Source organism: Passer domesticus, chromosome 19 (genome assembly GCF_036417665.1).
Source record: "Passer domesticus isolate bPasDom1 chromosome 19, bPasDom1.hap1, whole genome shotgun sequence".
NCBI classification, from domain to species: Eukaryota; Metazoa; Chordata; class Aves; order Passeriformes; family Passeridae; genus Passer; species Passer domesticus.
The window spans coordinates 746147-771296 of NC_087492.1; the positions used below are offsets into that span (position 1 = coordinate 746147).

At 49.1% G+C, this 25150-nt stretch overlaps 1 protein-coding gene across 3 annotated transcripts in view; it reads left to right on the top strand.

The window, feature by feature from the left end:
• Window positions 1-1128: 1128 nt before the first annotated feature.
• The window catches only part of NF1 (neurofibromin 1), a 72500-nt gene continuing 48478 nt past the window's right edge, over window positions 1129-25150 (top strand). For 2 of the 3 annotated variants that reach the window (XM_064394785.1, XM_064394786.1), the window contains exons 1-19: window positions 1139-1362; window positions 8196-8339; window positions 9823-9906; window positions 11538-11728; window positions 14889-14995; window positions 15253-15320; window positions 15559-15634; window positions 16149-16306; window positions 16839-17012; window positions 17185-17307; window positions 17604-17678; window positions 19228-19359; window positions 21404-21538; window positions 22073-22186; window positions 22500-22579; window positions 23138-23261; window positions 23882-24025; window positions 24411-24657; window positions 24983-25056. In XM_064394785.1, coding sequence (XP_064250855.1) covers window positions 1303-1362; window positions 8196-8339; window positions 9823-9906; window positions 11538-11728; window positions 14889-14995; window positions 15253-15320; window positions 15559-15634; window positions 16149-16306; window positions 16839-17012; window positions 17185-17307; window positions 17604-17678; window positions 19228-19359; window positions 21404-21538; window positions 22073-22186; window positions 22500-22579; window positions 23138-23261; window positions 23882-24025; window positions 24411-24657; window positions 24983-25056 — 2310 coding nt within the window. In that variant the 5' untranslated portion in view covers window positions 1139-1302. Of the gene's footprint in view, window positions 1363-8195; window positions 8340-9822; window positions 9907-11537; window positions 11729-14888; window positions 14996-15252; window positions 15321-15558; window positions 15635-16148; window positions 16307-16838; window positions 17013-17184; window positions 17308-17603; window positions 17679-19227; window positions 19360-21403; window positions 21539-22072; window positions 22187-22499; window positions 22580-22745; window positions 22797-23137; window positions 23262-23881; window positions 24026-24410; window positions 24658-24982; window positions 25057-25150 lie in introns of those variants that run through there. The other variant, XM_064394787.1, reaches the window with a different exon arrangement.

The window sequence follows — 25150 nt, forward strand, 5'->3', positions numbered from 1 at the left end:
GCCCGGGAGGGGGGACACACCGCCCGGGAGGGGGGACACACCGCCCGGGAGGGGGGACACACTGCCCGGGAGGGAGGGGACAGACCGCCCGGGAGGGACATACTGCCCGGGAGGGGGGGACACACCGCCCGGGGCCGCCGTCTGCCGTGAGTGAGGCTGCGGGCACCGTGGCGGGCCGGGCTGTCCCGGTCCCGGTCCCGGTGTGTCCGTCTGTCCCGGTCCCGGGGGCGGTGTGTCCGTCTGTCCCGGTCCCGGTCCCGGGGTCGCTGTGTCCGTCGGTCCCGGTCCCGGGGTCGCTGTGTCCGTCTGTCCCGGTCCCGGGGTCGGTGTGTCCGTCGGTCCCGGTCCCGGGGGCGGTGTGTCCGTCTGTCCCGGTCCCGGTCCCGGGGTCGGTGTGTCCGTCGGTCCCGGTCCCGGGGTCGCTGTGTCCGTCTGTCCCGGTCCCGGGGGCGGTGTGTCCGTCGTTCCCGGTCCCGGGGGCGGTGTGTCCGTCTGTCCCGGTCCCGGGGGCGGTGTGTCCGTCTGTCCCGGTCCCGGTCCCGGGGTCGGTGTGTCCGTCGGTCCCGGTCCCGGGGTCGCTGTGTCCGTCTGTCCCGGTCCCGGGGGCGGTGTGTCCGTCGGTCCCGGTCCCGGGGGCGGTGTGTCCGTCTGTCCCGGTCCCGGTCCCGGGGTCGCTGTGTCCGTCTGTCCCGGTCCCGGGGGCGGTGTGTCCGTCGTTCCCGGTCCCGGGGGCGGTGTGTCCGTCTGTCCCGGTCCCGGGGGCGGTGTGTCCGTCTGTCCCGGTCCCGGTCCCGGGGTCGGTGTGTCCGTCGGTCCCGGTCCCGGGGTCGCTGTGTCCGTCTGTCCCGGTCCCGGGGGCGGTGTGTCCGTCGGTCCCGGTCCCGGGGGCGGTGTGTCCGTCTGTCCCGGTCCCGGTCCCGGGGGCGGTGTGTCCGTCTGTCCCGGTCCCGGGGGCGGTATGTCCGTCTGTCCCGGTACCGCCACGGCTCCTCCGGCCCCGCCCCCTCCGACCCCGCCCCTACAGGCCCCGCCCCGCCGGCCCCGCCTTCCTCGGGCCCCGCCCCGCTCCCGCCCAGCCCCTCCCCGGCGCAGGCGCTGCGCAGGCGCAGGAGCGCGCGGGCGGGGGCGGCGCGCAGGCGCAGTGCGGGGCTCGGTGTGCCCCTGGCGCGGCGGGCGCGGCGGCGGGGGCGGCGCGCGCTCCCGCTTCCGGTGAGGTGTCATGGCGGGCCCCGCGCGCTGAGGGCCCGCGACACCGGCACCGCCCGCGCGCACCCGCCGCTCCCGGCCGGGCGGCGGCGGGACATGGCGGCGCACAAGCCCGTGGAGTGGGTGCAGGCCGTGGTGAACCGCTTCGACGAGCAGGTAGCGGGGGCGGCGGCGGCGCGTCCCCCTCCCCGGGCCGCGGGGTGGGCCGGGGGCGCGCGGCGGGGCAGCGGCCGCGCTCCCCGGGCGGGGCTGGCCGCGGCAGCGCCGCTCCTGCCGCCCGTGCCGGGGCCGAGGCCCGGGCCCCGGCGCCCTTTGTGCCGGGCGGGCCCGGGCGGGGCCGGCAGCCCCCGGCAGCCCCCCGGTGCTCCCGCCGCCCCCCGGTGCTCCCGGTGCTCCCGCAGCCCCCCGGTGCTCCCGCCGCCCCCCGGTGCTCCCGGTGCTCCCGCAGCCCCCCGGTGCTCCCGCCGCTGCCGGGCCGGCCGCCCCAGTGCGGCGCATCCGTCGCTGTGCCGGTGCGGAGCGGCCTGGCTGCCCCTCGCCGCTCTCCCCCGGGGGTCTGTGCCCTCCGTGGGCACTGCTGGCAATCCGCGTCCTTGCCGTGCCTCGTGTGGCTCCCCCGGAGGCAGCGAGGCCTCGGGGCCGGGCTGCGGAGGCCGCGGCGCTGCCCGTGCCCCCCGTGCCGGGGCGATGTCGGTGTGCAGCCCCAGCCCCCGAGCGCGGCCCTGGGCCGTCACCGGGGCTTCCAGCCTGCCTTCCATTGCACCGTGGGTGTTTACATCCCCCTGCGAGAGTCAGCGCTGGCGGTTCGGAGAAGGATTTTCTGAATGGAAGGCAGAGGGATTTGTTGGCCTTAGGCTTTACATTTCTCTGATCCGCCAGCAGGACCTGCTCACTGGGATTAGGCGGGTGAGCCCCGCTGGGGCTAAGCCCGGTGCTTGCACTCCTTCCTGCTCCCGAGGTGCTTTCCTGAGGTGGGGAAGCTCTCGGGAGGCTCAGTGATCAGTTCCCGTGTTGTTTGTCTCATTTTGCCCCTCTGTGAGTGCAGCCCTTGTGTCACAGGAGGCCCAGCTGTGTGAGACCCTGCTTGGTGTAAATGCATCAGAAACGAGGAGCTGCTCCTCCAGACTGAGCCTGCTCTGTGCTGCAGCTGTCCCTCAGTGCTGCTGGGCTTCCGCACCCTGCAGAACGATGTGGCCTGGCGCAAGAAAAACAAGCTGTTTCTTTTTACATTCATATGAAGTTTATTTTGAAGAGGAAAAGATCAAACTTTGTCTTTTGACATTACAATGAGGCAGATTTTTGCAATACGTTATAGACATATTTGCATAGTTATCTTATTCTCCTCCTTGAGTCATAGTTCATTTTTTCCATAAGCTTAGAAAACATAGGATTGATTATGCTCCCAATAATGCAAGAAAATATTTCTTGATGTATACTGGGCTTTCTCCTCTTCTTTGTTGTGCATGTTGTGGAACTGGGCTTGCCAGCATCTGTTAGGAGTTACAAACTTAGAACAGAATTATTTTTCTGTACTTTTTATGGCATGGTTATGGATAGGTGTAGGGAAAGAGTCCTCTCTGGATAGGAGGAAGACTTCTGGTTCTTGAGATGCTGAAATAGTGGAGCTACAGTGATAATGTGCACCAAGTACATCATTGTCAGTCACAGTCGTGGTGTCTTATCACAATATACTGAATATATGCAGATGTTTTCAGTGGTGTTCACGCAGCGGTGAGGTTTGCACCCTGTGCCTGCCTGGGTGCAGGACCTGTGGGCTCAGCACCAGCTTGGCCTGTCAGAGTGGGTTTGAGGGAGGAGGGGGAGAGGGGCACCTCAGGTCCCTTGTGGTTTGGTTTTTCTGCCCAGGGGAAGACAAACTTTTCCAGGGTTCCTTCCTTCCTTTGCAAAGAAGGAAGGTGTAACCATCTTTCCTCCCAATTTACAGATGTAGACAGGCTTTTCATTCATTTGCTGAGTGCTTGAATTCATTTTAGGAAAGATGAAGCAGCAAGCTGAGAGGATGCTAATCGGTATTGAAAACAAGGGAAATCAGGGCAAACCAGTCTGCTCTGGTCTGCTCTTGTTTATTGTCATCAATGCTGCTTTAACCAAAATCTGCTTTTGTGTGTACAATTCTGTGGGCCTGGAGTGACTGGCAGGCAGAGTTTTGTGAATTAACCAGTGCCTGGCTTGGGGAATAAACCCTGCAGCTCCTGGCAGTCCTCACCTGCTGCAGGGCTGGACGGGGCTGCCCCCGGGCTCCAGCTGCTGCAGGGACCTGTGGGACCAGAGCACTCTGCAGAGAGCGTGGGGAGACCCCTCAGCAGGGCCTGCACTTAGTACTTGTTACTGCATTTTTCAAAACTTGGGTTAGACTGCAGTAGCACAAAGAGCCTGGAAATTCATGGAATTCCCTGTGATTTCAGACACAGAGCTTTGGAAGATAAAATTCTCTCTGTCTTTCCTGTGGAAATACTTCCAGTTTTATGTTTTGTGTTTTCATAGTGCTTTAAGTGTGTTGCAATGTGAAATCACAGGAAGGCTGGCACTGCACTGGAGTAGTTGTGAGCATAGTTGGAGGAGTCTGACTGTCCAAGCCCTGTATATCTAGATTGATTTAAAACTATCAGATGTAATAAAAACTATTAATCCTTTATAAACTTGTGGCCATGTAAGTGGTTATTGTGGTGGAGTTCCCATCCCTGGAAGTGTTCAAGGAAGGACTGGATGTGGCACTCAGTGCTCTGTGCTGTGACAAGGTGGGGATCAGTCACAGGTTGGACTCAGCAGTCTCAGAGGTCTCTTCCAGCATTAATGATCCCGTGGTTCTGTGATTCTGATATGCTTTAAACAAAGAAGACTTTTGTTATGTGGGTTTTGGTTTTGTTATGGGTTTTTTGGTTTAGGCTTCCCATTTGCAGTTCATGAGGTGTGATAGCTCTCAGTTAAGAAACTGCATAAAAAATGGAAGTCAGTAGTATTCTTCCTTTAATTAAAAGGTATTAAATTAAAGCAAGTATTCCCTCCTGCTGTTGATTTTTCTCCACAGCGTTTGAAATCTGTGCAGAATCAGAGGCCTGCAAAAGCAGTGGTTGCAGGTACCAGCTCTGGTTTTCTTTGGCTTGTTAGGAAATCCCTGGTAGCAGTGGGATGTACTGTGAGGTGTGCTGTGCCCCCAGGGGTGTACCTGTGCTGGGCAGAAGGTGCAGCTCCTGTGCCCAGCTCTGTGTGTGGGGCAGAGTGCCCCAGGGGCTGGGGCTGAGCCGGGCTGGAGCCCTGCCCTGCAGCTCGAGGCTGTTCCATCTTCCCCGGAGCAGGGCTGCAGTGGCTTTGTGTGATGGCTCTTTGCAGCTGGGGGGCTGCTCTGCACGGGGCTGGAGCCCAGGCACAGGGAAGGAAATGCCCAGTGCCACAGGTGCTGTTACCTGGCTGCAGCGAGGAGCTGCTGGAGGTGTCCAGGTGGACACGGCCCATCCTCACCTAACAGCATTTGTGTTGGCAGGATGGGTAAATCCACTGCTGGTCACAGCACCAACTTCCACTTCACCTTCTGACAGTGCTTTGTTTTTAGAGCACCCTATATAAAAACTTCTGAAAGTTTTGAAACTTGGGAAGGCTGGGCTGTGAGGTTCTTTTCAGGGATAGTGCCTCTAGCAGGGGTGTGTTGACAGAGGGGAGGAAGGTGCCTGTGGATTTAGAGGGGTTTGTGTCTGGTTCTGGCAGGGCTGGTGCTGAGCAGGGGTGGTGCTGTGGGGGTTTTCTGTCACCAGTATGTCTGTGTCTTACAGTCTGCTGAAAAGTTCCAAGAAATTGTTTGGAAGGGTGAACTGGGATGGATTTTGGGTCTGTTAAGGATAGCAGTAGGGATTTTTTCCTAGATGTTGTGTGTTTCTCCAGACTATTATGTACCAACTAAGTAGAGTTGATTTAACTTTGTATTCATTATTTACAAGTGATAAAGCAAAATCCGTGGCTCAGTGCAGCTTTTCTCAACAGCCTGAGTGCACAACTTACAGACCCTCAGGCCTGTCTGTGGTTGTAGTTCCAAACCAATGTCCATGCTCATATAACAAAAGTTTGGACCTTCTTGCATCAGACTAGAGAATACCTGGAATAGGTATTGCTAATCACTTCACAGGCATGAAAAACACCCATTTTTTTTCTAAAAAATTAGTATCTATGACCAAGGCAGGATTCCTTAAATTGAACATTTTTGGCTAAAAGTGAAAAAAATCCCAAACACAGTAAATATCTTTTTTCTTTCTCAGTTTCAAACATTTACAATTTGGTAGCTGTAAAGGTTCCCATTTTCATCTGCCTATTTTGTCTTTGTCCACTGCATGAAATAAGGCAAAATTTAGACCCAGGTGCCACTGCTCCCTGTGCTCTGTGGCCTGTTTGAGCCCTGAAGGAGCCTGAGGCTGCGCTGGGCCGAGGGAGGTGTGTGGAGCCCAGTGCAGCTGCAGCCCTGCTGCTCCTGTGCCAGCCGTGACAGGAGCTGGGCTGGGGCAGTGCCTGTCCCTTGCTGCTCTGGGCTGAGCTCAGAGCAGGGCACGTGTTCAGGAGCTGAAGGCCCAGGTATATTTAAGCTTTGTGCTCTAATTTCTGTTTCGAGTTCAAATAGCTCTACAGGAAACCATTGATCAGTATTTCTTTTTTGTAAAATAAAATCAAAGTCAATGAAAATGAAATTTCAGCTTTCCCCCACCCCGATGTGTAGATTAATGGATATTTGTAGAGAAGTAAAGTAGATTCTTTAGTCACTCAGCACCAGCACTGCATTCTGTGAGGGGAAATAAAATGTTCCAGTGTGTCAGAGTGCAGAAAGAAAAGAGCTGAGAAATAAAAACCCCCAAAATAACAGTGCTAATATTTCCTTTTTGTATAGTTTCCTTTTTTAAATGATAGTATAAAAAGCAGTTTTACTTCTAGGTGACCTTGTTCTAGTGGCTGTTGTGGCAGGAAGCTCCAGAAGTGTGTAATGTGATGTTTCCCTGGCATGGGAGCACACAGAACCAGATCTATGACACAGTTTCTTTGAGAGGCTCTTCTCAAGTGTTTTAGCACTCAGTGGTATTGAGCTTTGCTGCTGCTGTCAGCACAGAGACTTGAAAATTCAAATAAAAAGTACTAGCAATAGTGAAATTTTAAATTAAATGTATCTATCATCCTCCAATGACTTCCAAAAATGTATTGTAGAAATAACATCTGACAGTGAAAACAAAGCTTGAGTCATAAATGCTGTTTATTCTGCTTTTCCAGGGGTAGAAGAGCACGCTGGAGCACTCGTGCTGCAGTAAAGCCCTGCAGTCCAGACTGCCAGGAGTCACAAACGGCAGTGGGCATGAGCTGCCTGCCCCGGGGGTTGCTGTGGGTGTCTGTGCAGGCAGAGTCTCAGCCCTTTCCTGGAGGTGCTGCAGCTGATGGAGCCTGACTGGGTCTGCTGCTCCTCAGGGACCTGTGGCTGCTGCCCCGGGCCTTTGCTCTGATCTGGAGTGCCAGGACCATCTTCTTCCTTCATTGACAGTCAGCCATTCTCTTAGGAAAGACCCAGCCCATGTCCATAGGGATCTAGTCCATGGTACCAAAAGAATTGAGCTTGAGCCCACACCAAAACTCAGCTTATACACAGAGGGAGTCACCCCTGGCATCAGAGCAGGACAGTGGCAGTGCCCTCTTCCCTCGCTGGGGACAGGCTGGGCCAGGCACACTGCATTCAGCCTGCTGGACAAAAGTGCTCCAGGCTGGGGTTCTCCCGTGCCATTCATCCTGCGGTTTGGATCTGGCATTCACTTGGCCCAGCAGGAGGTGCTGGCAGGTGGCTGCAGGGGCAGTGGGGAGGGTGCCCTTCCAGAGCCCCCGGCCTGCGAGGTGCCTCCTGAGGCACTTTGCAGCTGTAAAGCTGATTGTAATTCCTTGCAATCCTTCTTTTACCCTCTCTTAAGTTCTCTCTCTCTCTGATAATCTTTTCTAATGCACAAATATTACACCATGGCATTTCCATTGAGCTATTGCTGTCTTCCAGAGCACACCTTTATCCACAGTTCTGGTCAAAATTGGTTAAAACTTTTAGTAGCAATTCAAGCTCCTATGGATAGGGAATTCCAAGGTCACACTTTCAAATACAAATGGCATAAATGTTCCTATATTAGTTTGCTTTTAAAAAGTATAAATCCTGATTAAAAGGATTGTTTCTGAAGAGTGGTGTCCCAGAGGTGGTGGCTGGGAGCAGGCAGGGGGAGTGGGTGTGTGCCTGGGAAGTGACTTGTTTGTGACCCCTGAAGAATTTGGGTACAGCAGGGAACAAAGCACCCAGTGTTCACAGGCAGCAGGAACATCTCGGGGCGGTGCAGTCGCTCTGCATCTTCTCTTTCTGGGAGATGTGGATTTCAGGTCTAGTTTTTGCCACTGGCTGTTGGGCAGGGACAGGTAACGTGTGGGCCACAGGTGCTCCAGGCGTGTTGGAGGCTGAGATTCATCACTGGGGTGTTTGTGGGGACCCCAAAGGTACTTGGCCAGTCCTGCCCTGTGACAGAGCAGGGGACACACACGGAGCAACTGCTGCCTTCCAGCTCACCTGCTCTGGGAGCTGCTGGGGTTTTCCTCCCCTCAGGTCCCAAGATGCATTTTTTCCTTGCAGGTATTAACCTTGGAAGAATTAAGCCCATTTTTAAAATAAAGAATCTTTTCTTGTAATTCTGTCTTACATTTTTCTGCTCCTTTTGATTGCTTTGACATCCAGGTTGTAGAAAATTTATCACAAAATAGAGGTTTAGTTTCAGTTCAGAAAAATGAACAGGTGAGCTTCAGCATTTTGGTCTATAGATAACTAATGGAAAGATGAATGTAGAGAAGATGAAATAGTGTGTTTGCTTTTGTCTCTTGTTGAATGTTTTTCAAGGTGGTTTCTGGTGTGTCACAAGTTTTTAACCCATCTTTAAAGCTGTAAGTTTCAGTGTGAAAAAGCTTATGACAGTTCTCTCTTGTAGCTTCCAATAAAGGCTTGCCAGCAGAATACCCACACCAAAGTCAGCACGGAGCACAACAAGGAGTGTCTCATCAACATTTCCAAGTACAAGTTTTCCCTGGTCATCAGTGGTCTCACCAATATATTAAAAAATGTTAATAACATGGTAAGTTTTCTAATTTTGCAGTGTTTGGTGATTTTTTTTCAAATAGTTATTATTGTAACATCTGCAGAGAATGACTTGAAATTTAGTCAGATTATTGCTTGCCTTTTACACTTACTTATTTTCTGTTCTGAAGTTCACCAGCAGCATCCATCAGAGCCATGTTCCACAGAAAGGCATTGGGATTTTGGGGCAGGGAAGGGATTTAAAACTTGAATTATTTTAATTTTTCAGGCTGCCTGGGTGTTTTACTGTGTCTGTGTATATATAAAATAGATGTATTTTTTAACAACCAGATGAGTTGCAGACAGAACCTTTGCATGAGAAAGGTTTAGTTCATTGACTTCATTGAGTTTTGAATCCATGTAATTTGGGATCATTTGGAATCTCCCCAAACAGGTAACAGAACTGGCCAGGCTCTGGCAGTACTTTTTTTATGGTTTTGGAGACATTCTTTGGAGTGAGCCCTTGGCTGTCAGTTGTACGGGGATGTGCATCTGCTGGAACTGCAGAGGACTGATAAAATGAGAAAATGGGTTGCCCTGCTGCTAGGGATTTTAGGCTGCTTAAAGCTACCTGTAATCGCTTTGGAGAGAGAATTTATTTTAATTAAACTCTACAGGCATGAGGGAACATGTTGATGTGCAAGGTGATTGGCTGATAAATGAGAAAACTGTACAGTTTAAAGAAGTTTCTCTATGTGATGCACAGATTTTGAGAGGAAAGACCTCGCTGGAAGTGTCAATTAAAAAGTTTGCCCTGAGGAGCAGGTCTGAATGTTTGCTGTGTGTGGTGGTCTGAGCTGCTGTGGGAATCAGCAATACCTGGGGAGGGTTTCTGTAGCTGGGCCAGAGCGGCCCCAGAGACACTCAGTCATGGCAGTCTTGGCTCAGAGTCTCAGCTGGAAGCTGGGGTGGGGTGAGGCACCCCTGCCCTGGGGTGAGGCACACTTCTCTGGGTGGCTCTGGCAGGTGCTCTGTCTGTGGGCAGTGGTACCCATGTGCTTTGGCTGAGGCTTTCCTGCTTTATTTGCTGTTTTAATACTGCTGGAGGCAGTGCCTGTTCCTGGCACAGGACTGGTGCTGGCTGGAGCACCCCAGGGAATCCTGCTGTGTCTGCAGTGGGGCACCCTGTCCAGAACTGCAGAGTCAGCACTGACTGATACCAAAACAGCTTCTGGAAGGTGGAAGCCACACTCCTGAGCAGCCAGTGGGCCTGATGGAGGTGAGGGCTGCAGGGCACCTCCACTCTTACCTTGCAGGGGCTGTTGGTTCCTTACTGCATTTGGCATTGCAAACTGGACAGAGATATTTCTTTAGTGATAAGGTTTTAATTCCGATTTTAATCTGACTTTTGCTGGCTTTATGTTTAAACTCCAAACCAGAGCAGTAATGGAGCCATAATTTACTGTGCCACTTTGCTGCTTCCCTTTCATTACATCACAAGTCAAAGATCTGTGTCTCAGATGAATCCATTCTACTTCTAGAGAATATTTGGAGAAACTGCTGAAAAGAATTTATATCTATCTCAGCTGATTATCTTGGATACACTGGAAAAATGTCTGGCAGGGGTGAGTAGGCTTGCATAAGTAATTCTAACTTGGAATCCAGTGGGTTGGAGAATACAGGTCAAATGCTTGTCTATCTGTTGTTACTGGTACTGAAAACTCATCAGATTTAGAGCAAAACAGGATTAATGCCATTTAAAAATACTAAAACTTCCTATAAATGCAAGTAGTTGGTGTAATTGGTTCATTAATGATTTGGAGGGTGCATTTCACTGCCTAAAATTAATGGTCTTTTTTTCCTGTCAAAAGTAGCAGAGGATTCAGTACAAGTTTTTCATTTTGTGCTACTTAGTTCTCTGCATACAGAGCTGAGTTTTCTTTAAATGTCTTAAAACTTTAATTTGTTGAAGTAATTTTCCATGTGCTTTTATATAGAGCAGAAACTTCGCTGCCACTACTCTAGAGATGACTTCTGCAGGTGTTTCCTAGATTACATTAGTTAACCATGTCCACATCTCCGCTGGGAGTGCAGGCCTGAGGTTTGCAGTCCGAGCTGCTGCAAGGCAGTTTGCTGGTCCCTTTGGGAGGAGAGTGGTGCTGCTTGTCCAGCTTACTCTGCTGAGCTGGAACTGCAAAGCCAAACTTCTCTGAGAGCAAGATTTGCAGTGGTTTATTCTTTTAACAAGAACGGGATTTTATTTTTAAGCTGTATTCGATTTCCGGCTTTTACAGCTGAGGAAATCACCTCTTTTTGGCACTTCTTGTCTTGGATGCATTGAGTCAAAAGAACAGTTTGAGTCAAAACCCCAGAATTTTAACTTCAGAATTTAGTTATTTTAAATGTGTCTACTATGCATAACGTTTGAAACAGTGATTTTCCTGATAGATCATCATATTTAAATAGCCTAAAATTGTGCTGGATGTTTCTTGCTCTGTCACTTGAAATGAGAACAGTTTGAGGCAGAGTATGTTAAATCAGAGTGAGCCAAAGCTCTGTACAAAGCGTGTTGTGTTCTGTGGTATCTTCAGATGAATTTCTTGCTCAATGTTTCATCAAGTTCTCATGGCAACAGGACTCAGGTCAACTAAGTGGGAGTCTCTGAAACTTCCCAATTCCCTATGGAAAACTCATTGGTAGAATTTTAGAAAGCTTTAGTGCTGACCCTTCTGTTAAAACTTGCTCTTAGTAGAGCAAAGTTTCACTTTGAATTCTTCTGTAAATAGTTTCCTTATGTCTCACACTGTGCAAACTGGCAAAAATCAGATTTTTCTTTTGCAGGGAAATTAAGCCATTTTTTGACTTGTATAGAGCAATTCCTAGCAAGAGCGAGGGAGAAGCACCTTTTTTTGGTTCATTTTTAATATAAAATACTCACTGTCAAATATGGCCACCAAGCCCCTACCCCAGGGGCAGTGAGGGTGGCCTTTGCCCTTTAGCCCTCAGGGAAGCCGAGGTAGGCAGTGCTGCTGATCCTCACACCGAGCAGCAGGGCACAGAGCAAAGCACGTGCTGCTTCACAAGCTGGTTTGATGTTCTGCCTGGTGCCTCGTGTCCTCGGCTGCAGGTGTGGGGTGGTTTGGCTCCCTGGGGAAGGAGCCTGTCTGTGCAGGGGGAGGCTGCACGCAGCCCTGCTCGGGGCAGCGCTGCAGGCTTTGCCTCCCCAGCAGCGCTCAGGCAGCGCCTTGCTCCGCAGCAACCCAAGGACACCATGCGGCTGGACGAGACCATGCTGGTGAAGCAGCTGCTGCCCGAGATCTGCCACTTCATCCACACCTACCGCGAGGGCAACCAGCACGCGGCCGAGCTGCGCAGCTCCGCCTCGGGCGTGCTCTTCTCGCTCAGCTGCAACAACTTCAACGCCGTCTTCAGCCGCATCTCCACCAGGTACGGACCGCTGCAGGCTGGGCAGGGCTGGTGTCTGCACTGCTGCCTGCAGGCCTGGGCAGGGCTGGTGTCTGCACTGCTGCTGCAGCCCGGGCAGGGCTGGTGTCTGCACTGCTGCTGCAGCCCGGGCAGGGCTGGTGTCTGCACTGCTGCTGCAGCCCGGGCAGGGCTGGTGTCTGCACTGCTGCTGCAGCCCGGGCAGGGCTGGTGTCTGCACTGCTGCTGCAGCCCGGGCAGGGCTGGTGTCTGCACTGCTGCCTGCAGGCCTGGGCAGGGCTGGTGTCTGCACTGCTGCTGCAGGCTGGGCAGGGCTGGTGTCTGCACTGCTGCTGCAGCCTGGGCAGGGCTGGTGTCTGCACTGCTGCTGCAGGCTGGGCAAGGCTGGTGTCTGCACTGCTGCTGCAGCCCGGGCAGGGCTGGTGTCTGCACTGCTGCTGCAGGCCGGGCAGGGCTGGTGTCTGCACTGCTGCTGCAGCCCAGGGCAGGGACAGCATCTGCACTGCTGCTGCAGCCCAGGGCAGGGCTGGTGTCTGCACTGCTGCTGCAGCCCGGGCAGGGCTGGTGTCTGCACTGCTGCTGCAGGCTGGGCAGGGCTGGTGTCTGCACTGCTGCTGCAGGCCTGGGCAGGGCTGGTGTCTGCACTGCTGCTGCAGGCCGGGCAGGGCTGGTGTCTGCACTGCTGCTGCAGGCCGGGCAGGGCTGGTGTCTGCACTGCTGCTGCAGGCCGGGCAGGGCTGGTGTCTGCACTGCTGCTGCAGGCTGGGCAGGGCTGGTGTCTGCACTGCTGCTGCAGGCCTGGGCAGGGCTGGTGTCTGCACTGCTGCTGCAGGCCGGGCAGGGCTGGTGTCTGCACTGCTGCTGCAGCCCAGGGCAGGGACAGCATCTGCACTGCTGCCTGCAGCCCAGGGCAGGGCTGGTGTCTGCACTGCTGCTGCAGCCCAGGGCAGGGACAGCATCTGCACTGCTGCTGCGGCCCAGGGCAGGGCTGGTGTCTGCACTGCTGCCTGCAGCCTCTGTCTGCCACCAGCTGCAGGCTGTTCAGAGCAGCCAAGGCTTTAAATACTCCTTAATGGGGTAGTTCTCAAGTGAAATGCCCTCACCATTTCACTGGACAAAGTGAAAGGTTTATTTGGGTTTCAGGTTATGAACTGAACCAATTTCAACCCCATCCTGGGTTACCACTGGCTGCATTTATTGCTTTTTCAATCTGCTTTCAAAAGTACCACTGAAAATAGTGAGTGAAGATAATGCAGCAGAAGAAGTTGAATAAGTTCTTGTGGGTGCAAGGTGTCTTGGGAAAAAAAAAGAATGCTGAAGCTAATGGTTGTATCCATTTACTTACAAATTTAGAATGAAAACTGGTGATTGCCCACAGCTCTGCTGGAGCCCCATGGTTGTTTTCCTGCTAGGAAGCTTTTATGTTAAATCTGTCTTATGCCTGAAGGGGACAAACAGCTGGGCTGTTTGTTAGTTGTTGGAGAAGACCCATTTGTCTTCTGACTGACTTGAGTTTCACAGCACATTTACTGTAAAAATAACTGGATTTTCTGCTTTGCTAAGTAAGGAGGGAGAGAGGCCCAAAATTTCCATTTATTTTCTTTTTTTGCTCTGTTCCAGATCTTTCTGATGCTTCAGCATTTGTCAGTCCACTAGAGTGGTGTGCTAAGCTTTTTCTTACTGAAATTCTTTGATATTTTTTCAAAGGTGCTTGAAGTAGCTTAGCTCTTGTCACACAGTGTTGCAGCTGACATCATTTTTGATTTATTAGAAATGGAGCCTGGGCGGCCTTACATGGTCACATAGCAATGATTGAGCCAATTTAATTGAAACAAAGATTTATATTTTCCTCATATATTTCTTTGGAAAATGTTTCTGTTTTAGAATTCAGTCTAAAATGATTGAGTAATTTGAAATTTAAAGTATTTTCAAATTTGTTACAGAGCCTTTAGTAACTTCTATTTCAAGAACATAGACTTGCCAGCTAGCATGGGGATGTGGTTTTACTCTGTAGGTTGATAGTGTTTTGTTGCTTATGGAAATGCAAGCAATTTCTTTTGTTCCTTTTATTGGAAGCATTTTTCGGTTGAAATTTTTTGAGAATGGCTGAATCTAGTGGCTGGATCTGTGTGTGTTTGTATGCCTGTAGCATGGTTTGTTCCCTGCTCCAGAGCCCCCCTCAGCATCCCTTGAGCAGGAGCAGAGTGCTTTTCCCCTAACCTGTTTTCCTTGCAGATGGCTTGTACAGCAACAGTTAAATGTTTGACCAGTTGTTGCTGGTCTCCACAGGGGTCAGCCTGCTGCCAGTCAGCACTGCTGATCCCTGACCTGGGTTTCCTGTTTAGGCATATTTCTGGGCCTTGCACAGCAGCTGGGGGATTTTTGGCATGAAAAGCACAGCAGTGGGGACCTTCCCATTCCCAGCAAGGGCTGTTAAGTTTCCCTGGCGCTGAAGACATGAAGAACTGCTTTTGTGTCTAGTACTAGAAATCACATTCCGTGTCTGAAACACATCTGTAGCCTTGGAAGGAGCCGTGGCAGTCCCAGTTTGTGGGAACAGATGCTGTAGTGATCAGTGGCTCGGTGTCTGGGAGGTGCTGAGTAAATTCTCTGAGACAGCACTGTGAAAAGATGTTCTTACGTTTAAACTGGTGTGATCAAACTTCATCCTGTGTGCTCAGGCCAGGGAAGTGTGGAGCAAGAGTGGTTGTAGCTCACTGCAGTGATGCCCAGTACCATCAGTCCTGCTGTGCTCAGATCTTACCTGGGCCAGGACCTGCTGTGAAGGAGCAGTAGCCTAAAGGTGTCAGGAGTCCATGACTTCAGTGTTTAGCTGAAAAGATGACAAGGTTACTGCCACAGGAGGGTGGATAACAGGAGGATTTAGGAAATCTGGGGCACAGTCAATCCACAGAAGGTGCTGGCCTCTTGTAAGATCATCACTGGTTTTCTAGCTCCATTTTGAGGATGAGGATGGCACAAGACTGTAATATTAAGTCTTAATCATGCAAGATCTTTTATTTCTAAATCTGGAAGTGTTAATCTTCCAGATTTAGAGATGATGGAACATTCTCCTGCTATTGAAATATATAATCTCACAGGTGTGTTCATACCTGTCTGACAGGATCTGATGGAAAAGTTTATTTACTTTGTGTATTTTTAGATTACAGGAACTGACTGTTTGCTCAGAAGATAATGCTGATGTTCATGATATTGAACTTCTACAGTACATCAGTGTGGATTGTTCAAAACTCAAGCGACTCTTGCAAGGTATGATCTGAGCCTGTTTTGAAATATTTCTATTTTAATCTGGTTAGTCAGAGATGATAAAGTGCAATTGATGGATCTGCGTTTTGTTGCTCTGTTTTACTCCAAGCAGTCATGTATTTACTGAAGTATTTAAAAGTAGTTAAGTACTATCAAAACATGGATTTGAAAATTGCTTTGTGCTTCAAATTTCTTGTATAACCTGTGTTGTTTTTAGAGCAAGTTTCTGTTCTAAATGCAGAAATGTTTTCTCTTTACAGAGACTGTATTCAAGTTTAAAGCTCTTAAGAAAGTAGCTCAGTTAGCTGTTATCAACAGTCTTGAGAAGGTAAGTGTTCAGTACTTCTGCTTCATTGCTTATCCGTAGACTTTCTTCTAGTTTAGGAATAGTTGCTATTCAGTAATGTACCATAAAATAAAAATTGCTGCCTCCCTTTGATGCAGATACGTTTTGCAAGAAATTTTGAGTGATTAGAATTAAGAATAAAACCTCTCTTTGTTTAAATGTGTAATTCAGTAAAATTGTTGAAGCTCTGGAATATGAAGGTGTTTCCCATTATCTGCAGGCATTTTGGAACTGGGTGGAAAACTATCCTGATGAATTCACCAAGCTGTACCAAACCCCCCAGACTGACATGGCTGGTAAGGCATAACACATCACAGTGTTCAAGGCTGGTTTCTCAGACATCACCAAATGCATTCACTTGCATTTTGTGCCCTCTGTGCTCCTTGTGCAGCCTGCAAATAAACAAATTTCTGTCAGCCTTTGTCAGGGCAGGCAAGGGTATGTTCCTGTCTGTTTTCTTTCCTGACTCCCCTCTTAAAAGAGATTCATTTTGTGCTTCACAACACAAAGAAATAAACCCCAAAAGATGGAGACTCTTAAAATTTATATTTTTCATCTTGATACAGGGTAAAAACTTAGAGAACGTCACCTTTACTTGTCTCTAGTGAAAAAGAGAGGAGAATTTATATTTTCAGGTAAACCTTGTCTTTACCTGGGTTGAGACCATTTGATCCCCAGTAGCATGTCAGTATTGTGCAGACCAGAACTTTCCTTCTGTGTAGGTGGAACTATCCCTCTGCTCTTTTATACCTGTTCTTTACCTCTTCATAGTTAAAACTGGTGTTGGACTTGGGCTTATGTTTTATGCAGATTGTGCTGAGAAGTTGTTTGATTTAGTGGATGGCTTTGCTGAAAGCACCAAACGTAAAGCAGCAGTGTGGCCACTGCAGATCATCCTCCTGGTGCTGTGTCCAGAGATAATCCAAGATATAGCAAAGGATGTGGTAGAGGAAACTAAAATGAACAAGGTAAGAGAAGTAGCTGAATTCTGGCTCTGTTTTATGGAGTCTGCGTGGTTTTGCTGGTTCTGTATTTCAGGGATGTTTAATTTTGTCTTTCCTCCTTCAAGAGCACATTGCAATTCCATATGTAAATTTATGCACTCTTTTTAAGTTCTCACCTTACATACATTCTTCTACTGTCAGTAATTCATACAGATAGTATGTCCCAAACAATGTTATTTCAGAACTTCTCCATTTCCTTGGAGATGTGAATCTCTGTGCAGTGATTTCCTCTGCCTCCACCCGCAGCAAAAGGCTGTGCTGAGGTTCTGGGGTCTGCAGGGGGCTGTGAGCCCCACAGGTGCAGCACTGTTGGGTTTGGTGTGGCTGCAGCATTAGGGCTGAGAATGAACCACCACCTCTTGTGCCATTCTCATTGCCCCAGGTCTGTCAAAGGGAATGTCTTTCATAATGACAGGATTTCTCCAGGGTGCTTCATCCAGTTGGTTTTTGCCATCACAGTGTCTGGTTATAACTATCCCTGGTTTGAATTCTGCAGAAGCTGTTCCTGGACAATCTCAGGAAGGCCCTGGCAGGACACAGTGGGAGCAGGCAGCTGACTGAAAGTGCTGCTATTGCTTGTGTTAAACTGTGCAAAGCATCTACGTACATCAACTGGGAAGATAATTCTGTCATTTTCCTGCTAGTGCAGTCCATGGTAGTAGATCTTAAGGTAAGAATGTCTGTTTCCTAATTGCAGTGGAGAAAATTTGAAATAATGAAGTTAACCTTGAATTTCTTAATTGAATACCAGTGGTTTTCAATGGAAGATTTTGTATTAAAAGTAGCCAAGAATAATCGTGGTATCTGATATATATATATTTCTATTTTTCTGAATTATATAGAATTTGCTGTTTAACCCAAGCAAGCCTTTTTCAAGAGGCAATCAGAATGCAGATGTAGACCTGATGATTGACTGCTTGGTTTCCTGCTTCCGCATAAATCCTCACAATAACCAACACTTCAAGGTAAGAGCACTGCTTATGGTAAGTCATTCTCTACACACTATTGACGACCTGTCAGTTATAAAAGCTGTGCTAACAGCATCTTGGAGCTCATAAATGAGTTCAACTGTATAAATATCCCTTAGTAATAAATCCCTGCATGTTTTGATAAATCTTTTCACAGCTGATTAAGGCTTCTCTTGTTCAGATTTGACAGCTTTGTCAATTTAATAAAAAGGCTCCAGAATGTTTTTTAGGATGATATGAAAATGGCAAAGACAAAGATATTCCTAAGTGGCTTTTATATATTTTTATTGTAGATCTGCTTGGCACAGAATTCCCCATCAACATTTCATTATGTGCTGGTAAATTCACTCCACCGAATCATCACAAACGTAAGTTCTGGCAGTATTTCATCAGCCCAGTGTCTGGGGCTTCTGTTCAGATCAATATCTGCTTAGTAAATACCATTTGGATAGCAGACTAAATCTTTTGAGTGCAGAAGTGTCGCTTTAGGACACAAAATAAAACTATGTGGACACTCCAAGGTAAAAAAGAGAGAACTTTAATTTCTGACGCCATTTATAGATTTCCAGAAGTGACAGTGGATTGGAGGATGACAGTGCCACCTCTCTAATGACACTGGATAAACTTAAGAGTCTATTATTTTTTTTTTTCTAGAAAAGAATGCAAAGCAATTAATTATTTACATAAAGTGTGTATGAAAGTTCGTTACAAGAATGTAAACATCAGAAGGCTTAGAAGAGCAGAGTGACACAGAAGATCTCAGGCTTGGTGCCTGTTCAGGAGGCAGAGCAATGCAGTGAGCAGCTAGGTCAGAATTGTTGCTTCAGCCTATTTAAAGGTTACAAGTTTGATGACAGGCATGCAGGGTGATGGTGGGTATACTGGTGGCAGTGCACAGAGAGCACGTGGTGTGGGTCGGTTACGCTCAGCCTTGGTGGCCCAGAGCCGTGGCTCGGGTTGGGTACACTCAGCCTCGGTGGCCCAGAGCCGTGGCTCGGGTTGGGTACACTCAGCCTCGGTGGCCCAGAGCCGTGGCTGGGGGCCGGGTATGCCCAGCCTTGGTGGCTCAGAGCCGTGGCTCGGGTTGGGTACACTCAGCCTTGGTGGCCCAGAGCCATGACTCGGGGCTGGGTATGCCCAGCCTCAGTGGCCCAGAGCCGTGGCTGGGGGTCGGGTACACTCAGCCTTGGTGGCTCAGAGCCGTGGCTCGGGACGGGGTATGCCCAGCCTTGGTGGCCCAGAGCCGTGGCTGGGGGTCGGGTACACTCAGCCTTGGTGGCTCAGAGCCGTGGCTGGGGGTCGGGTACACTCAGCCTCGGTGGCCCCAGAGCCGTGGTGTGGGTTGGGTATGCCCAGCCTCGGTAGCCCAGAGCCATGGCTCAGGGCTGGGTACGCCCAGCCTTGGTGGCCCAGAGCCGTGGCTCGGGTTGGGTATGCCCAGCCTTGGTGGCCCAGAGCCGTGGCTCGGGGCTGGGTATGCCCAGCCTTGGTGGCCCAGAGCCGTGGCTCGGGTTGGGTATGCCCAGCCTTGGTGGCCCAGAGCCGTGGCTCGGGTTGGGTATGCCCAGCCTTGGTGGCCCCGGAGCCGTGGCTCGGGGCTGGGTACGCCCAGTCTCAGTGGCCCAGAGCCGTGGTGTGGGTTGGGTACGCTCAGCCTCGGTGGCCCAGAGCCGTGGCTCGGGGCTGGGTATGCCCAGCCTCAGTAGCCCAGAGCCGTGGCTCGGGTTGGGTATGCCCAGCCTTGGTGGCCCAGAGCCGTGGTGTGGGTTGGGTATGCCCAGCCTCGGTGGCCCAGAGCCGTGGCTCGGGTTGGGTATGCCCAGCCTTGGTGGCCCAGAGCCGTGGCTCGGGTTGGGTATGCCCAGCCTCGGTGGCCCAGAGCCGTGGCTCGGGGTCAGCGCTGCCCTTGCCTTGCAGTCGGCGCTGGACTGGTGGCCGCGGATCGACGCCGTGTACTGCCACGCCGTGGAGCTGCGCAGCATGTTCAGCGACACGCTGCACCGCGCCATGCAGGGCTGCGGGGCGCACCCCGCCATCCGCATGACCCCGGTAAGCCTGGGGCACCCCCGCCTTCCCCTGCCCAGCCCTGCCCTCCTCCTCAGCCCCTCTGCTGAGGGGGGAACAACGTGCTGATGCAGGGAGCTGCAGCTGCTCTGTAGCCCTGCAGCGCTGGGGGACTGGCTGTGCCTAGTTCAATGTCTCTCAGTTTTCCTGCTGCTGTTAAACTAGCTACATACAAGTATTTGTCCTGTAATTGTCTCCAGTGGCTAACTGTCCATTTTAAGCTTTCTGGCTCTGTGAATAGCCAGCTAACATGTCCATCCTTGCTTAATGTGAAAAACCAAAGCATTCTGTATGTGAAGATAATCACTGAAAACTGTGATACTTTTACCACGATTGGCATGTTCATTTGTCTTGCTTTATGTTGAGCAAGTTGACTGTTTGGTCTTGGTGACAGCAACAAGTGTTATGAAATAAAGTCAATATTCTTGGCTGTCTTGGAGAAAGTCTTGAGTAAATTCAGATTTGTAGTTCATCCAAATTCTTCCATTAAGTCCACACACAGCTGTGCTGCTGCATTCTCCTCTGAACATTCCTTGAGGACTTCTGCTGTGGCAAGTGGTCTTGGTAGGTTGGTTTAGAGAGCCTAAAATGAGACCTAAAATATTCCTGTTGGGCTTCTCAAAGGAGAGCAAATGAGCACAATGCTTTTGGTTGAAAGCTACTCCATGTTTAACTTGCTTTTCACCTGTGTGTATTCGTCTGTTGGAGAATAGTTGCCCTGACAATACCCCTGCTCTGACTGGTGGTGCTTTGTCTTCTGCTTCTCACTTGCCCTCTGCCTGGCTGCTGTTGCCCACGTGGTCAGACGCCCGCCAGCCCCTGCTTTGCATGGCCCTGGGCCTCTGCTGCTGTAAGTATGACCCGTAACTACCGCAGAAAAGCCCTGGCTTGCGCTGACTTTTCTGTGCATAGTTACCGCAGAGCCCGCCGGGCAGCGCCAGTGGAGCTCCTTCCCCCAGGAGGGCACTCTTGCTTCTGTGCCCAGCACGATGCTCTTCCCCCGTGCCCTGCTGTTGAACTGGTTCCTGATTTCCAGCCTGAGCTCGCTGATGCTGAACTCCTCCACGTCTGTCCTTGTCTGGTGCTGTCTGTCAGCGTCCCGCTGCTGTTGGTCCCTCGGTGCATTGCACAGAGCCTGGCCTGGCTGTCTCACTGGCACTCTTTAGTTTGGATCGTGTGGAGGCATTAAATGCCGTCACAGAAACACATCTCCTTTTGCCACGTGCCTCTCCTAGAAATCCCTGAGCTGTGGCAGGCTAAGGCTTAGCACACAGTTAGCTGCCTCTACCACTGTGCTATCAATTTCTTGATAGATGCTTTATGTGGTAGGTTTTATTCCATATGTTTGCACAATAACTATTCATTGAATTAACATGAAGACCTCATTTCTTGTAGAAGTTAATCATACCATATCATAGCTCATCAGTTACCTTGAAGGTGATTTCAACCTAGGCTTCCTCCTTTTGTTCAAAACTTAGAAGTAGTTCACTGTTTTTTTACCTGAAGGCAGATTATTTTTATATTTAAGTGATGCCCAGTGTGCCTTTTAGAACTGCAAGGTTTATTTTCCAGAGGTTGTTGAGGGGAACATGCAAACATCTGGCCTGGGGTTGTAGCAGAAAATAAAGACATTACCTTGCCTTTGGAAAAAATTCCCTCTCATGTACTCAGAACGAGTTGGAAACATTTATTTTTATTTCTGTCTCAGACCAGAGAAATAACCAGTAATTCTTTTTGGTCCTTTTTCTACTTTTCTTTCGCCACAGTTTCTCGTTTGCAAAAAAATTTCTTATGTCCACATGCAGCTTACTGAAACAATTGTTAAGGAAACTTTAAAGATATAGTAGTGATTGCCTGTGAGAGAGGGGATTTTGAACTAGAAGGCTATGTGACTATATTGAGTTTTGTATACTTTTAAACTTTTTCTTGAATTGTAGATGATAAAAGCAATACATTTCATAAGATGTTTAATTATAACTGGTTGACTACTTTCCTGATGAAGACTGTGATTTTTTTTTCCTTCTATCAGAGCCTTACATTTAAGGAGAAAATGACAAGCCTTAAATTTAAAGAAAAACCTACTGATTTGGAGACCAGAAGCTACAAGTTCTTGCTGTTGTCCTTGGTGAAACTGATCCATGCAGATCCAAAGCTTTTGCTGTGTGTAAGTAAATCCTACTGTCATACTGTTCAGTCCTAGTGGAATTTACTTTTGAAGCTACTAAATGAGTAAAAATTAATGGTCACCTGGCCATCTAGAATGCTTCCTACTCATGTTTTTCTCTGGTTATGATGCTCCTGTGGTTTTAAAGGAAAAAGAAACTGTAAGAGACTTTACAGAATCAGAGCAACACAATGAGGGGGAGCATGAAGTTCTGTGACTCTGAAGGGGAAGGTGGGAGAAGGAGAGGGGAATAGAAGAAAATTAAATAAGGGGGTTGGAAATTAGTCATCATTTCAATGAGTACTGTCTTAGATCTTCCATTTTCTCAGTCCTGTGATGTTTTAATATAAAAATATTCCAGTTCAGTCAGAGACATGATATGCAAGGCATGTTATGGATTAAAAATAAAACAACAGATTCTCTGAAAGATCCCAAAATCGCCCTAGTTGAGCAGCAGGAGTGCTGCAGGAGCTGTCAGTAGTGTGGTCAAGCAGGGAGGGCTTTGCAGCTGAGCCTGTGTGTGTTTCCCTGCAGAACCCCAGGAAGCAGGGCCCCGACTCGCAGGGCAGCACGGCCGAGCTGATCACGGGGCTGGTGCAGCTGGTGCCGCAGTCCAGCATGCCCGACATCGCCCAGGAGGCCATGGAGGTGAGGGGCACTGCTGTGCCACAGCCTCCCCTGCAAAAACAGGGTCTGTGTGCGTGTGTGTGTGTGCAGCATGGCTTTGCACAGAAACACCAGGGGAAGCCTCGGGTCTGCAGTATGAGTGTGGAGTAAAGACTGAAAAGAAACGCTGTTGACACCGACTGACAATGACCTCTTGGTCTTCTGTAGAAAATGCTTTTTATATCTTATGTTGTTCTTAAAGCAGTTAATGAATATGTGACTGCACCTGTTTCTCTGCCTGTGCTCAGGTACTCTGTAAAGTTTTGTCTTTAAGTGAAACTCTCTTTGGCTTTAGGCCTTGCTGGTTCTGCACCAGTTGGACAGCATTGACTTGTGGAATCCTGATGCTCCTATAGAAACATTCTGGGAGATCAGGTATGTAAATTAACTTAGATAAATGACAGAAATAGCTGGTTTGATTTGTCTTCTCTTTTGAAATAGCTGTGAGTATTTTGGGAAAGCTTTGCAACAACAGGGAGTTCATGGTCTCTTTGGGGGGGAAAACCCATCACACTTGACACTAATTTGGACCCTTTGGCAGTTTTAACAGAGAGTGTGAGGCCTGACGGGATATGAAGAAGGAACATCCCTAGATGTGTTCCTTCCAGAGCAGAGTTGACACGTTGTCAGAGCAGTGTAGGTAACTCGTGCTGCCCTGTCTGTGCTGTCTCTGTCCCGGGCAGAGCTGGGGCTCCAGGCCAGGCTGCCCGCGGGGCTTCAGCTGCTCCGGGCCGCGGGGCTGGGAAGGGTCCCAGGGGAGCTTGGCCTGTCCATGCACACTCTCACCTCTCTGTTGTACTGCTGGAAGCCCAGGGTAGTGTTTGCACAGGGTGTTCATGCTAAGTGCCTATTTCTATGTGAAACATAGTGTAATACCTTCAGAAGGTTTGGTGTTCCGTCAGAAGGCTGATGCTGAATTTCATTTTGCTGCAGTTCACAAATGCTTTTTTATATCTGCAAGAAGCTTACAAGTCATCAGATGCTCAGCAGTACAGAAATCCTCAAGTGGCTGCGAGAGATTCTCATCTGTAGGAATAAATTTCTGCTAAAAAACAAAGTAAGTGAATATTACCATCTCCCTGTTAGGATCATTAACATGAATTGTTCTCTGTTGGTGTCATTTCCTTTATTTACCAGGTTATTTTTTATTGGAAGAGATTTAATAGCTACTCCTACATGTTCTGTTCTCTGATTTCCTCTCTCTGAGGCACCTTGGTTAGAATTGGTAACCAAAGTTCGGTTTGGGATTTTTTTCCCCTTTAGCTGCACAGGTTGCTGTACTTGCCTGGAAAAGCAGTGTTTCACACAAACAGTGCCTTGTGCTTCTTTGCCTAATACAGGGAAATAGTCCCCAAGGTGAGAGAAAGGGAAGGTAGTTAATGGTAAAATACACATGCTTATGGATGAAGAAAGTTTCCTTTTGGATCTCAGGTTCTTCTGAGTCCCAGAATTCTGACTTGCTTCTTTGTGATATTCGTAAAGTATCAAATAATGTATTTCTTAGGGGGAAATATCAGTCTAGGATACCATTAACATGAGGAACTTGATAACACCCTGAGTGCAGCAGAGGAGAAAGTACTGTGTAAATGTCCAAGGGCTTTTTACCTTCCTCAGATCTGTGCCTTTTACTCTTTAAAGTATCAATTGATATATTCTTTTCCTCCCCTCTCTTTATAGCAATCAGATAGGAGTTCCTGCCACTTCCTTTTCCTTTATGATGTCTCTGGAAGTGGAACTAGTCAAATTTCTCTTGACCATGAGGAAATGATGCGCTGTGCACCAGGGGCTACCCTGAGGAAAGCAAAGGGGAATTCATCCATAGTAAGTAATACATGTGGATGGTTAATTTAACACTGGATAAAAAACCTGTGGACAAGTAGAAATTAAATTACTTTTAGAGTAATTTTGAAAATAAAATAAAGTCTTTCTGAGGAGAAAAAGACGTATGTATCCTAAATAATATATGTATTTAATGTGCTGGTTAACAGTGATGTTTCAGACTTTACAAAGTAACATTTTTTCTGTTAAAATGTTGGTGGATATTTTTTGATTACAATTGCAAACAGCACTGTGACAGCATATATGAACTCTGATCCTTTATAGGATAGCTTATTCCTACTAGAACAAAAGCAGTTTCAAGCCCAGTTTGGCCAGGGCTGAATTTGCACAAGCAGAGTTCCCCAGCTGGGAATTGTGTGTTTCCCAGGAGAGCACTGCAGGATGCAGCGGAACCCCGATCTGCCGCCAGGCCCAGACCAAGCTGGAAGTGGCCTTGTACATGTTCCTGTGGAGCCCAGATATCGAGGCAGTCCTGGTGGCCATGTCCTGCTTCCGTCACCTCTGTGAGGAGGCCGACATCAGGTGTGGAGTAGATGAGGTCTCAGTGCATAATTTTTTGCCAAACTACAACACTTTCATGGAGTTTGCATCTGTGAGCAACATGATGTCAACAGGTAAGAGTCAGGAGTCAGTTAAAGTAACTTTGTACCTGGACAGAAGACTGTTACTTGTGTTTGAGTTCTTGAAAAAGATTGAGGTTCTTGATTTCATGCTGCTCTGGCTTTTCCTGGAATGTCTTAGTTATTAGAATTGCTAAAAAGTGTAAGGAATTTGGGTGACTGAGCTCAGGAGGATTTTACAATTGTGTAACAAGAAGCTACCTTTCTGAAGACTTTAAGGGGATATGTTCCTCTTAATTCAGTAATTACTTTCAAAGATCACAAATTTGATGTAGGTGGATTTTCAAAAGCTTGGTTCAATGTTCTGTGCCCTTTGCAGGGAGAGCAGCTCTTCAGAAGAGAGTGATGGCTTTATTGAGGCGCATTGAGCACCCCACTGCAGGCAACACAGAGGTGAACTAACTTCTCACTTCATATGCTCTGTGTGCATATAAAAAAACAAACACAGAAATACTGTTGCTACAAGTAATTTTGAAGTTAAATCTTG